The 15,346-nt window shown below is 40.6% G+C and overlaps 1 protein-coding gene across 7 annotated transcripts in view; it reads right to left on the reverse strand.

Annotated features, from left to right (window-relative positions):
• ATXN3 (ataxin 3) overlaps positions 1-15,326 on the reverse strand; it is a 35,112-nt gene extending 19,786 nt beyond the window's left edge. For 5 of the 7 annotated variants that reach the window (XR_004620101.1, XM_019809647.2, XM_034642084.1 and 2 more), the window contains exons 1-6: positions 15,239-15,325; positions 7,934-8,098; positions 7,656-7,700; positions 5,940-6,025; positions 5,469-5,535; positions 3,540-3,627 (exon numbers count right to left, since the gene is read on the reverse strand). Coding sequence is in view for 6 of the 7 variants with exons in the window: in XM_019809647.2 (XP_019665206.2) it covers positions 3,540-3,627; positions 5,469-5,535; positions 5,940-6,025; positions 7,656-7,700; positions 7,934-8,098; positions 15,239-15,262 (475 nt within the window). In the remaining variant the exon portion in view is untranslated. Of the gene's footprint in view, positions 1-3,539; positions 3,628-5,468; positions 5,536-5,939; positions 6,026-7,655; positions 7,701-7,933; positions 8,099-15,238 lie in introns of all 7 variants that reach the window. The other 2 variants (XM_034642083.1, XM_034642086.1) reach the window with 1 other exon arrangement.
• Positions 15,327-15,346: the final 20 nt, after the last annotated feature.

Below are 15,346 nucleotides of genomic sequence, written 5' to 3' on the forward strand. Positions count from 1 at the left end.
GAGAAGAAAAATCAGTTTTCTGCAGACACATTCAGTTTGAAATGCTTCCTGGACTTCCAAGTGGAGACGTCAATGTGTGGAGTTTGGTGTTCAGGGTAGATGTGTAGGCAGAAGATGAACGTTTAGGAATTACAGGCATACAAATTTTTTTAGAGATGATATCTAAAATAATGGGACAGCAACAACAATAATAACAATAGGACAGCACACAATCAAGAAATTGTCCAAGAACTGACCTCTGGGTCACTTCAACCACAAGAGATTAGTAAGAGTAAGACCCACAAAAGGAATCTGAAAGAAGCCAACAACATACGAGGAAAACCAGAGCACAGTGGCCTGGCAGCCAAACGTGGACAGTATTTCAAGAAGGAAGGATATACTTAGGAACCAAGGTTTAGGCATAAAAGAAAAAACATACTAGTATATGAAATCAAAGAAGTAAAGATACTATAATACTAAATGTAAATGGGAAAGAACACCATGACAACAAACCCAGTAGTAATAAGCATGCTAGTACCCAGACTGATCTTTCAAACCTACATACAGGGCAAGAAACATACAAGGTAAGCCTGAAACATCCTGTCTTATGAGAAAGAAAGCCTTCAAAAAGCTACAGTGTCATTTTAGAAACTTAGGAGTCAACTTCAAAAGGCTCCCCCAGTCCATGTGGACAATTTGAGTATCAATATGAATAATAATTACAATGAACTGAAATACACAAACTATGGTTTAATGGATTAGTTTACCATGGCATACAAGAAAACCCCAAACTAACTGGTTACCTTTGGAGGAAGGACACTATGAAACCAATTCATCTTGAAAAGTCATAAAAGGGAAGAACATGTATGCTGCTTTTCCCATATGAACCCTACTTCAGGATAACCAAATCACTGATCAAAGTTTATCTGTGTACAAGTAGCCAGCTATTACAGGAAGGCATGATGGGAATCTAACATCATCCTTTTGCAACCCTTAACGAAATAATCTATCTAGGAACCAAACATCAATAGTTGCTCAAATCACAAAGAGAGATAACCAGGCATCAAGTGCCACACCCTCTGTGAAGTGTTCCACTGTCTCCCCACCCTGTCCCAAATGAACCTGAATCTGATCAAGCCTCAGGGCCAGTCTGTTGGGTATCCAGGGCTTAGAGGAAAATAAAGATATAATCGGCAAAATTCAGAGCGTGGGAAAGAACAAATGACCCATTTTCCTAAAAAAGACCAAAAAACAAAAAACAAAACCAAGGGAAAAAAAGAGAAGAAGAAACCTATAGTTAGACTTGGAAGACATCCAATCAATGCAATTAATGAACCTTATTTCAACCTGGCTAAACTGTGAAAATCCCAACCACCAAAGAGATTGGAGATGTGAACACTGACTGCATATCTATGTTATTAAAGTATTGTGGCTAAATTTTTTGTGTGCTTATAGTATTGAGGCCATATATATAATTTAAAGAGTGCTTGCTTTTAAATATTTTACTTAAAATAAACTTACAGAGAAAATAAGATGCTCAAAATAAGCAGGGGAAGGAAAAGGGTATAACAAGATTGGCCATGAGATAATTGTTGAAGCTGGGTAAAGGGTACATGAGAATCCATCACATTATTTTCTCTGTTTGAAATTTTCAATGAAAAAGTTTTGTTCTGTTCTACATGAGAGCATAATCAACTATACTCTCAATTAGATGAGGTCAAATAAAAGGAAGATTGAGAATTGAATACAAATGTGGAGGTCACTGGTAACCTTGGGAGAAGGCTTTTCTGGTGAAATGCTGGTTATGACAGTGTGACTGGAATGAGTTCAAGAACAGGAGACAACACGCCAGAGGTGAGTCTAAGGGAAAAATAAAAATGGCAGGCAGCTGGACTTTCCTGGAGTCAAGACAGGCTTCTTCTTTTTTGGTCAACAGAAATAAAAGGTTTATTTCTATGCTTATAGGACTAATACAGAAAGAGGGGGTGAAGTGATCATGCAGGAAAGTAGAAAGGCAAGAGCAGGAGCAAAGATCTTGAGTAGGTGAGAGGAGCTGGGATCCCGCCCCGGAGTGGACAGGTTGGTCTTGGTCAGGAGCAGGGGGCAATTCAGCTACTTTACTAGGCTCAACACACAGGCTGACATATAGATAAGCTGATAGATTTGCTGGTAGAAAGATGGGGAAGTTCTTTTTTTTTTTTTCCAAGATTTTATTTATTTGTCAGAGAGAGAGTGGGCGAGCCAGAGGGTGCATGCACAAGCAGGGGGAGCAGCAGGCAGAGGGAGAAGCAGGCTCCCCACTGAGCAAGAACCTGATGCGGGACACAATCCCAGGACCCCAGGATCATGACCTGAGCCGAAGGCAAATGATTAACCAATTGAGCCACTCAGGCATCCCAGGAAGTTCTCTTTTCATTGCTTCTGTTTTGTCAGTAGAATACAAAGGAAGGCTGTAAGCTAGGAGTCAGGGAGAGGGGACTGGTCAGAGGTTTGAAGAGAGGAACTAGGAAATAAGCATCTTGGAGAGTGGCAAGTGAACTTACTACAAAAACACGGTAGGAATGTCAAGTAGCCTTAAAGGATCCTTTGAAATCTGTGATCATAAATTCAAAGCAAAATCAGTCATCCTATTTTATGTTATCTGTGGCCATGTTCTGCTGCTCTGATGCAGGAACGGACAAGCCCAAGATCTGATATTAACCAGGGCTGGCATTTTGTCATGAAAGTATGATAGAGGAAAGGAAAGAGGAGTTGAGGAATGCATCAGATTGATTATAATGATGGGTTACAGAAATAAGCAGGGCCAGACAGGAAGTAAGGATGTAAGGGGAATGTTTGAGTAGGGTTTAAAGAATTGTTGGATACAGAAAACAGAAAATATGGTATAAAGATAGGAGGCAACTGTCAAAGAATAAAATGCCTGTGATTGGGATTTGAAGGTGGGACAGTTATTGGTAATGGCACGGCAAGAGGGAAGAAAATGATCTTTGAAAATAAAAAGCAAGGTACTGAATTGGGTGGATTTTTGATGTAGAAATCACTTAAGAATGATGAAAGGAGTTCAAGTTGAGAGAAAACAGTGAGTCAGACTCTAAAAATCTTCTGTGGAAAAGGAGGATCACGGATGAATGAAAAGAGCAGGAGGGAGGGTTTACTCTAGCGTCAGATGTTTTATTTTAGTTTTTTAATTTTTTTTTTTTTAAATTTAATGTCAGGTATTTTAAAGGAGCTGGAGTTTTCAGCGAAGAATAGTGGCCTAGGAGGGGCAAGGAGAAGGAAGAATACCCACTCGCACCCTTAGCCAAGGGGTCGGTGGGGTCTGCAAGGAAAAAGAGCCATCACTCAGTGGCACTGCTAAGGAAGCAGCATCCTCAGGTGAGGGCCAAGTGTCAGTGAAAATTCTGCCTGGACGGTGTCATCCAAATCACAGATTAAAGTTCACCAAGATGATTTCACTGCCATAAAAACAGTTATTGTTATACTTACACCTGGAGAGCTACTATTAGTTTTATTTAACTACTTTGAAAGATAACGTTATAAAAATTTCAGTCTTTATTTACCTTCCTGTTGTAATTGAGCCAAGAAAAGTGCAAGGTATGTGTCTGATATTAATTCTGGACCCGTCAAGAGAGAATTCAAGTTGAACCACTGGAAAAAAATGGTAAATATTTAAGTTAACGTCCATTTTAAGTAATAAGGAAGTTCCAAATGTTAAGAATAAATATAACCCATCTTCACTTATTAAGACTATCTAAATACCAAAAACACTGTCAAACCAAGATTTTTTAAAGTAATTAAACAATGTGACTTTTTAAGAACATAAGCGTTGCAGATTTATCAATACTAAATGCTTTCAAAAATGTTTTAAAAATAAAATTTTGCTTTAAGTCATAAATTTTAAATCTCCCACTCCCAAAAAGAGTATAGAAACTGATGGTCAGTACTTTAAAGTACCTTTATTGATAGGTATAATCAAATCTTTTTTCAAAGTATCAGCCAAACAAAATCCTAATCACATTATACTGAAGAAAAATGAAACTACACAAAATTTTCCCACTGTTGATAATTTTGGTCAAAAGACTTCAGGGGTGCCTGGGTGGCTCAGTCGGTTAAGTGTTCAACTCTTGGTTTCAGCTCAGTTTATGATCTCAGGGTTGTGAGATTGAGCCCCATGTTGGGCTCCAGGCTCAGGGCAGAGTCTGCTCAAGGATTCTCTCTCCCTTTGCCCCTGCTCCTGTGCGTGCTCTCCCTCCCTCTCTCTAAAATAAATAGATAAAATTTAAAAAGATTTCAATTGCGAGAAAACTAGACATTTCAGGAAAAGAATTTATAATCACCCATTGATTTTATAAACATCACTAAGCCATTATCACATGTGATTCAAATCATTTAGTCACTACTTCATAGGACTCCTAATTTAACCCACAAGATACAGAAGTTTCAAAAATTACTGTCAGCATCATGACTGATTACTTTTCCTTGATTTTGACAGAGATAATGCTTTTCCAGTCATTCATTTCTCCAAAGACAACATGCAGATGGCCAACGGACACATGAAAAGATGCTCAACACCACCCATCATCACAGAAACGCACATCAAAACTACCGTGAGATATCAGCTGTCTGAATGTCTAAAATCAACAACACAAGAAACAAGTGTTGGCAAGCATGTGGTGAAAGAGGAACCCTCGTGCTCTGCTGGTGGGAATGCAAACTGGTGCAGCTGCTGTGGAAAACAGTATGGAGGTTCCCCAAAAAATTAAAAACAGAACTACCCTACGATCCACTAATTCCACTACTGGGTATTTACCCAAAGAATACCAAAACACTACTTTGGAAAGATATATGCACCTCTATGTTTACTGCAACATTATTTACAATAGCTAAATTATGGAAGCAGCCCAAGTGTCCACTGACAGATGAATGGCTAAAGACAGAAGATACATACACACACTGGAATATTACTCAGCCATAAAAAAGAATGAAATCTTGGGGCACCTGGGGGGGGTCTCAGTCGGTTAAGCCTCTGACTCTTGATTTTGGCTCAGGTCATGATCTGAGGGTCAAGAGATCAAGTCCCGAGTTGGGCTCTGCGCTTAGCTCAGAGTCTGCTTAATATCCTCTCTCCCTCCCCCTCTGCCCCTCCCCCCAACTCATGTTCTCTCCCTAAATAAATAAACCTTTTTAAAAAAATGAAATCTTGCCATTTGCCACAACATGGATGGATCTAGACAGTAATTTAAATGGACCCATGTAGTTCAAACCCATGTTGTTCAAGAGTCAATTCTGTATGGTTGTTATAAATAAATCTGTAAGAGAACCTGATACTATCTTTTAAAACACCAAATCTCTATCTATTGAGATTGAAACTATACCACACACACACATTACTGGTAAGTTTCTTCATCTTTAAGGTAGCAATCCTTTACATTTTAGTTGCAAATGGAGTGCAAAATGAGAAAAAAGGCAGGGAAGGGGAGAAACATTACCTGTTTCCCTAATTTTCTAACTGTAAACCAGTGTTCTTTGTAATTGCATATAAATGATCTTTCATTTCTAGAAAAAGAAAAAAAATACACAAGTTGAAATTGTAGAGTTCATATTCATTTACTTTATCTACTGGCAAGTATTATAAAAAACATTAGGATTATGCCTACAGTTAAGGATCACTGGTTTTTAAGAAATTAGAAAACAGTATAAATCTCTCTGCAGATTAGTGGTACGAGGCAAAAACACTAGCATCACACAGCATTTAAGGATCAGCTCTGTGCTGTCAGACTCTGAGGTGTGGGGAAGGCTCAGTGGGCAGATGTTCATGGACATCCCCAAAAGATGTAATAGGAAACTCTGAGAGAATGAAACAGGAAGCATCAAAACAAAAGCATTCAAAATATACTTTTCTTCTTTAAGAAATTGTAACTTTAAAAACCAAATTTAGGGAAAGCAAAATAAAATCTTACATGGGATCGATCCTGAGCCTCTGATACTCCGGACTGTTGAAGAGAATTAGTTCTAAACCCCAAACTTTCAAGGCATTGCTTATAACCTGTCAAAAAAAAAAAAAAAAAAAGCAACCTTCCATGAGCTAAACTATCAATTCCAAATTTAAGTAGTGTAGTCACGTTAGATGTATAAACAGTTGTACTTTATATATAATTTTCCCCAGAAGGTTATAGTTTTTAAAAAAGTGTGTATATATAGATACATCACTAAATCCATAAAAGAACAAACATAGCATCAAAAGAGTGCTATTTACACTAGGTTTCTGGAACGTCCCAGAGAAGCACACAATTCCTAGATAAAAATGTCTCGAAAACCCAGATGTACATTCAATCCAGTGGGTACTATTCTTAAAACTAGTCCAATATATACATGCGATAATTTGGCTGCTATGGGTCCTGCTTTAGAAAAGGTATATTCAACTCACTACCTGGGATGTCAGTAGTGACAAAAATTTTGTCTGTTAAAAGGAGTTCTTCCTGGGAATTTAAATGGAGCTTTCAGAATTTAAGCTTCTATTATCATGGGTTTGTAATCTGTAGGGGGAAAAAAACCCCCACAAGAAACAAACCTGATTACTTCAAAGTGAGAAAGCAAAAGGATTTCTGAGAATTCACTCTCTGCGCTCCAAGGTAGCCAAGGAGCAGGAAATGAACCAGGTACCAGCACAGACACAAAGTGAACACAATGCCTTGGGCGCCTGTAAGCCGGCACCAAGAGCAGGACTGCGCGGACAGGCAACGGTGCGTGCCAGGAGCCGGGCCTGCCAGGGCCTCCTCCAGCTGCAGTCCGCCATGGAGCGCTGGGCGGAAATGCCGCTGGATGAGGAGTCCAGCAGGACAGCACAGGGGAGTGCAACACAATTATGTGTAGAAACAGTCTCCTCAAGACAGGTTCTGAGAGAACTCTGGACACACCTCCCAGAGGACAGAAACAGAATGAAAGACCCACAGATAAGATAAAAGGATCTCACAAGTACATGTGCAATCACCCACAGAATTCAAGGGGAGATGTAAATATCAAAAAAGAAAACAAGCAAAAGCCATAGACCATAACAAAGGAATCCAATCCTGGTAGGCGGATTTGAATGAAAGGTAGTGAGGTGTAGCATTTTCTCAAATTTACACAAGTAATAAGTTTGAAATACTGTGACTTATTAGAATTATGCTTATCGGCATCCACATGTAAATTAAATAGTCTCCTTTCAAAAAGCCCTACTCTAAAAATGAAGGTTCTGGGGCGCTTGGGTAGCTCAGTCGGTTAAGCGTCTGACTCTTGATCTCAACTCAGGTCTTGATCTCAGGGTTGTGAGTTCAAGCCTCACGTTGGGATCCAGGCTGGGCGTGGAGCCTACTTAAAAAAAAATAAAAAATAATAAAATAAGTAAAATGAAGGTTCTACAATCTTAATTTTTCCTGTTTATCTCTATAAAAATCTAGTACTCTAGAGTATAACCTTAGACTTTTTTTCAGTTTTTTTCCTTGTGCTTTATAAATTATTTTAATTTTTTTAATAATCTTATACTCTTAGACACTATCTATTGGAGGAATTTCTGAAGGTTGTATCATTACAGTGACCATGAAGGGCTGTGAAAAGATATTCACATCAACCATATCCTCAGCTCGAACAGTGCCTGGGATATAAACAACCCTTAGTACACGCTTGTGACTACTTACTTGAATAGAGAAAAAGCCACTGTCATCCATATTTCCAGAAGGCTGCTGTTTAATTTGGATAGGTAGTTGAGGCGGGGGTTGAGGGTGGGAGAGAAGGATAAAAACTGTCATTAGTGTGCATATTTAAAATAACATCTTGTGTGTTCCCATTTATACAGTCAAGAGCACAGTTATAATTAACAAGTCAGAGCCCTATAGAAGAATGGTGCATCCTTTTCTAAACAGTACCCACACTTAAAAAAAAAAAAAACATGATTTAGTGAATTTAAAATCAGTACCTGTAAAAATGTGCGATAGTCTTCGCTAGTAACTCCTCCTTCTGCCATTCTCATCCTCTCTTCTTCATCTAGCTGATGTGCAATTGAAGATAATTCCACAGGGCTAAAATATTCTCCTTGCAATAGATTATTCAAGCAATGCTGAGCACAAAGTGAGCCTTCTTGCTAATATTTCCAAAAGAAAAAATTCAAATGTGACTCGTTAAACAGATTTGTACAGTAGCTTCCTCTAAAGAGGAATTTAATCATTAACTTAATACAGCCAAACTGAACCTTTTTGGCTTTAGATAAGAATGATTAACATAAGTGCAAGAGTTTTCATTGTTAACACTTATAATTTTACCACTAATGAAACTACAATTATTTAGCTATATAATCAAAAACTTAAGAATGATTAATGCTAAATATCATTCTCTATCAGATATGCCAAATTTCATACTTTACTAGAAACTGCTCTATAAAAGACATTAGCACCTCTCATTTTCATACCTAAAATACATACGTCTTTGAAGGTTCCAGTGCAAATTAAAAATGCTGAAAGGGAATTTTAATCCCTAGAACATTTGTATTCTTATAACAAGACAATCTACTGAATCTAAATGCTTATTCAAGGAATTTGAAATCAATGAACAAAAGAATCTCAAGAACTGATACAGGTAAGAAAGATCCCATTTGATGTTAATGAAGACGTAGCTAACAGAGCCAAGGTTCTCTTCAAGGACCCCTGCACAAAATGTGCATGTAGTACGGTACAACGAGCAAAACTTCCAAAAACCACCTTGGAGCTCACTTCCAGACAAGCCAGTAAGGAGAGCTGCATCCAAGCAACCATGTGATCATCGTGATCACCGACTTCCTATTGTGGGGGGTGGAGGGAGTACAACTTCCCACGCGCCCCAGGGTCTTCAGGTACTGGGCAGCTGGCTCACACAACTGGCACCCCAAATCTAAATCCAACCTGCCTGGCGCTGAGCAGTCTATCACCCTGTTCCGCACAACAATGCCACTCTCCCATGCTTGCCTCATACGAAGGGAGGTTCACTGGTGGATGAGATCCCTTCCTGTGAACACAGATCCCTCTGCGGGATGATGGCAGAAGACGAAAACACTTAACCTTCTCCTGCTAACCCTGGCCCTCTAAGTTCTCCCTTTCCCCAGTAAAGTCTATGCCTTAACCCAGCCTGTCTCACCTTGTGCAATTTGTTCTGAGCTACGTTAGTCAATAGATGGTGACCCCAAAGAGTAACACCTTGCAAGACACATATTTTTCCTGATGAATTAATTTTCTAGGAACAAAAATCAGCTTCTGAAAATAATACACGGTATAGGTATGCAACGGAATAGGAAGGGAGCATTGAGACAGTCTGAGTGTGAGACAGGGGACTGAGATAAGCTTATCTTCATATTCTGGTACAGGGAAAAGTAGCCTGAAGCCAAAGACACAATCTCTCCCTTAAGTCACAGCTACAGAGTGAGAGAGAGAGACCTTGTCTCTACTTTTTTTCCTTCTACTGTATTCCTACTGCCAGAAAGCAACTCCCTCTGAACAATACAATGTGAGCTGAAGGAATACATAGATATCCTACTAATATTCTATTGAAAAATGGGCAAGACAAACAAGTATTCACAAGAAGATAACCAAATGGCTAAAAAACACAAACAGATGCTCCCCTTCATTAACCATCAGGGAATGATATATTAAAACCACAGTATGTTACTACCACGCACTCTCCAAAAATGGCTAAAATGTTGGAGATTAGACATATTAAAACTACTGTATACTCCTGGTGGACATACAAATTAGTACAACCACTCTGGAAAACTATTTGGAGTATCTACTAAAGCTTAACATATACAAGCCCTATGATCTAGCAATTCCAATACTAGGCGCATAATGCCAACAACAGAAATGTAAACATACATTCATCAAAAGACATCTATAAAAATGTTCATAGAAGTATTCGTAATGTTCCCAACCCAAATCACCCAGATGCCCATCACAGCAGAATGGGTAAATTATGTTATATTCACAAGGGAATACTATATGACAATGAGAATGAATTAACTACAACTACCTGCAATGATATGGATGAATCAGCCTTAAAGAGGACAGATTCAAGGGGCACCTGAGTAACTCAGTTAGTTAAATGTCCAACTCTTGATTTCAACTCAGGTCATGATCTCAGGGTCATAGGATCAAGCCCTGCATCAGGCTCGGAGCACAGCACAGCACAGCCTGCGTGAGATTCTCTCTCCCTCTCCCTCTGCCCCCCCCCTGCTCACACTCTCTATCTCTAAATAAATAAAATCTTAAAAAAAAAAAAAAGACAGACTCAAAAGAGTACACACTATATGATTTTATTTACAAAAGCTCAAAAACAGGCAAAACCAATCTATGATGTCAGAATTCAGGATAGTGATTACCTTTGCAGGGGTGAAGGTGGGGTGGAGGGAGAGTATCTGGAAGAGGGCCTAAGGGGAGTTTATAGAATGCAGGTAAATGTTCTGTTACCTGAATCTAAGAATTATTTACACATGTGTGTTCACTTTGTGAGAACTCACTGAGCTGTACTCTGATGATCTGTGTGCCCCTAACATCTGATTGCTACACTTAAAAAAATTCAAATAACAACAAAAAGACTTCTGCTAAGATACAGCTATTTCATGTATCAAAAGCTACCTACTATGGTGATCAGACACTGACTGGATTTTCTGGGAACATTTCTAACGCAAATTTTCTGTCCGGCTGTCAGGCTACCTGCCTCAGCTGGTACTCTCAAACTATGGTCATCACATTTAATACATATATTGAAATTATGAATCCAACTATTAGTTTAAAAAGTCTGTCTCTAGGGACACCTGGGTGGCTCAGTCAGTTAAGCAGCTGCCTTCGGCTCAGGTCATGATCCCAGAGACCTGGGATCCAGCTCCACATTGAGCTCCTTGCTCAGTGGGGAACCCGTTTCTCCCTTTGCCTGCAGCTTCCCCTGCTTGTGCTGTCTCTCTTTAAATCTTATAATAAATAAATAAACAAACAAATAAATAAAATCTTAAAATTCTCTCTATAAAAAACTTTGAAGAAAGTCTCTATAAACAACCTTTGAAATACAAGAAAATAAGTACTTAAAATCAAACCTTGTCTAAGTAAACTGTACTGCTATATGAAATATCAAGTTCTGTACTTCTAATAAGATTTAATGGAAGAAAAGAACAAATTGTTCTGTCCAAATTTAAAATCATTTTTTAAAGTCACAAGATGAATCAAATTCTAAGAACCAAAAAAGCCTGTACAATGGCCTCACCTAAGATTATGCATTCCCTGCGCCCAACTTATCCCCACTCATCTCCTTCTCATGGAGCTTTAACCAAAGTTGGATAGAAGTTTATCTGTGCCATAGTCAAAGTTCAGCAGTATCGAAATTCCATGATTTCAGGCTCAGACTTATTGTGTTGGGATCAGAGGATGAACAAACTGTAGGTTCAGCTTTACTAAGATATTTTATTTATTCATTTATTTATTTATTAAAAGATTTTATTTATTTATTTGACACAGAGAGAGACAGCCAGTGAGAGAGGGAACACAAGCAGGGGGAGTGGGAGAGGAAGAAGTAGGCTCCCAGTGGAGGAGCCTGATGTGGGGCTTGATCCCAGGACCCTGGGATCACACCCTGAGCCGAAGGCAGACGCTTAAAGATTGAGCTACCCAGGCACCCCTCTTTTGTTTTATTTTTAAGATTTTATTTATTTATTTGAGAGAGAGAGAGAGAGAAAGCATGGGGCAGAGGAAGAGGGAAAAGCAGACACCCCGCTGAGCAGGAAGCCCCACGAGAGCTCAATCCCAGGACCCTGAGATGATGACCTGAGCCGAAGGCAGATGCTTAACCAACTGAGCCACCCAGGTGCCCCTACCAAGATATATTATAAAACCACAAATAGTAACTGTAACCACATCACTCCCTCACTGTCCCCAAAGTCTTTAGGACCAACCTGCAACCAGTTCAAATTCCCAGAGATATTACTGATTACAACAGATTAAAACAGAAACCAGGCATAAACCTAAGGGTGTGTGTTCAGAAATGGCCTAACTTAAAGGGCCACACAATCAACCTAGCAGATCTTCATTTCATCTCAGTGATGATAAGGTCTCACCCCCCATTATGAGGTTCAGCAAACACAAGCATCTGTGTGACAATAGCCAGCATGTCTATACTGCTGGCCAGGAAGCATTCCAAGTGCTTACAACTGAGGCAGACACTTTATTGTCCTCACACTAGAGAGGAGGAAACTGGCGCAGAGAGATATAATCAGTAACTTGCCCAAGATTGTATGGGTAGTAAATGGCAGAGCTGGGATTCAAACCCAGGCAGAAGTTTCAAGTCTGTGATATTATTACTTCCTCAAGCCACTCATTTGGAATTTGGTTATTCCTAAACCTCAAATATCCTAAATACAATTAGGAACCAACAATCACCAAAGGGCAAAATGAGTCAAAGCTCAGGATCTTTTAGGTATTTTCATTAATTTTAAACACAATCCCAACAAGTCTGATTATCATTCTCAGTTCACAGGACATTAAAAGTACCAATTGAGATGGCACAGTGACTGTACCAAGAGCAGGCAGCAACAGAAATGGTAACAAATATGACAGAAAGCAGACACCAGAACCAAACAAAAACCCAGACACCCGGCAGTTAGTGGCCATTTCGTATAAGGATTGAAGTTAGGGGTTGGTAAACTCTAACCTAGAAGCCAAATATGACCTGCTCCAGTAGCTAAGCATGGTTTTGATGATTTTATTTTATTTTTAATTTTTTAAAAGATGTTTTTTGTTTATTTCAGAGAGAGAGAGCGGGCGCACATGAGCGTGTAAGAGGGGAAGAGAGGTGGCGGGGGGAGAGGGAGAAAGAATCTGAGGTGGACACTGTGCTCAGTACAGAGCCCCACTCGGACCTGGACCCTACAATCCCTGAGATCATGACCTGAGCTGAAACCAAGAGCCAGATGCTCAACTGACTGAGCTACCCAGGCGCTCCGGTTTTTATGATTTTAGATGGTTGGGTAACACACCCGTACAAACATGAATACGTGAGAGGCCATATATAACCTGCAAAGCCTAAAATATTTACAGAAAGATTATTTACTTTAGATAAATAACACCATACACATCTTAGAAGCTCAAGAGACTCCCAATTCATTCAAATATTTATTGAGCAATTGCTATGTGCCAGGCACTATCTTAGGCACTGGGGGCAGATCACCAAACAACTGTTAAGTTTACATTCTAACTTAAAAAAGGATACTCAAAATGATAACTCTGAAAATGGGGAAACCGATATCCTAAGAGGAAGTAGTTGCAAGGCCTGTTGTAGGCAGGTATCTCTACATACACAGCTTCCTTAGAACCAAAGCTGGTTTTCCGGCTCTAGCAAAGGTTAAATGTGTGTGGCAGAGGGGAAGGGAGTGTGCTAGAACATGGCATATTAAGCTAAAACGTTCCCCAAATGGACTGTGTATGAGATTAACAATGGGCCCTATGGTTACAGGTGCTTTCCATTCTTGAAATATTCCCCAAAAATCTTACCAGCCTCATCTATTAAGTACATTTAAGTTGATGATAAAGGTAAATTGTACTTTTTAAGTATCTTTAAGCCTAGAGGCTGATGCTAATAGTGACTTTTTTTTTTTTAAGATTTTATTTTTTTATTTGTCAGAGAGAGAGAGCACAAGCAGGAGGAGTGGGAGGCAGAGGGAGAAGCAGGATCCCCACTGAGCAAGGAGGCTGATGCGGGACTTGATCCCAGGACCCTGGGATCACCACCCCAGACAAAGACAGACACTCAACCGTCCGAGGCACCCAGGCATCCCTGATAGCGACTTCTTTCAGGAAAGTACACCTTTATGAGGCTAGCACCCAGCTTCTTATCCGAATCTCAAGAAGTGGTGTGGAAATGTTTAAAATCTTCCATTTGAAACATCTGGTCCTACCCTAAAGCTTTTGAAAATTAGTAATAAAAATATGTATATGTAGGGTTCTCTTCATCCAGTATCCTTAGCCAAGCAACTAAATTTCTCTTGTCCAAGATTCATAAATCATGTCAATCAAGTCAAAAGATTAGTTATAACTATACCACTGAGTCCTTACCCACACATAAAAACCGGCCTACCCCAGTGCCAAAACGTGCTAAAATATTTTCTATAAAGAAAAGCATCCCATTTAACAATTTGTTTAGATTTACACTGTGCCTCTTTTTGTCTTTGATGGCTTTGACTTGTGTGACTTTTTAAATGGATAAATGATCGTTTACAAGTATTTAACAAAACAAAACCCCTTTGCTCCTACTAAATAATAGCCTCACCAACAACGCTTTCCAAACACGAAACTATTATGAAACAACACATCATGTGCCAAAGTTGTCCTGCGGAAGGTTTCACTCACACCCAAACAGCTTGTTTATTGTATGTGAGAGAAGACGAGTTTCTCCACATGCCACAAACAGCATCTTCAAGTGCGTGGTCATCCCAGACTAAAAGACAAACGCTAGGCGGACCACAACACAATTATTCCAGTCCACCCCTAATACCTAATAAGAGAGCTGGCCTCCTGATCGGGAAAGATGCAACTACCAAAAGAAACGAAACCTAAACATCCCGTAACAAAAACTCTTGTGACGACTTCCCTCTTTAGGGGAGCGTAGGATTTCCTACCTCACTTCCCTAAGTGTCAGGCCCTACACGGGACGAGCCAAGAACCCCGCCCTCGGGAGGCTCCTGGACCCAGCGCAGGAGGACGAGAACACAACCCCAGAGATCTAAGTGTATGGGAAGCTCCAATATCGAATTGAGGAGCCCAGAGAAGGAAAAGTTAATTCTGCCAGGAGTAGGACTGGGGTGTGGGGTGGAGTTGGGAAGGGTCGAGGGACTTGTCCAAGAGGTGACTAGCTAGAAACCTAGGGAGAGTGGAGGAGAAGGGACTGGAGAACGAATCCCACGGAAAGTGGAAGGGAAGCGCAGAAGCTAACCCATCCGGTGCCACCCCTCTCCCGTGCCCCACGGCGCCCCCGGCCCTGCTTCACTCCCTCCCAGCCCGCCGGCGTCCCCGGCCCGGGACTCCTCGGGCACTGGCCTCTGGGGCACTGGGTGCGGTGGGGGAGTCGGTGAAGCTCTTCTTCCTATCAAGCTGCTCCGCCCGGCAAGAGTGGGATGGGGGCGACTCGGGCCCCCGCCAGCGCTCCAGGAGGAAAAGGTACCGCGCCCCACCGCAGCCACGGCACGGCAGACAGATCCCCCCCGAACGCGGACACTCACTTTCTCGTGGAAGATGGACTCCATGTTTATTTGTCTGGAGCCAACGGCCCCCCCCCCAGCCCCGCCCCTCGGCCCCACCCCTCCTCCCACCCTGCCCCGCCCCGCCTC

This window comes from Ailuropoda melanoleuca, chromosome 14 (assembly GCF_002007445.2).
Source record: "Ailuropoda melanoleuca isolate Jingjing chromosome 14, ASM200744v2, whole genome shotgun sequence".
In the NCBI taxonomy this organism is placed as follows: domain Eukaryota; kingdom Metazoa; phylum Chordata; class Mammalia; order Carnivora; family Ursidae; genus Ailuropoda; species Ailuropoda melanoleuca.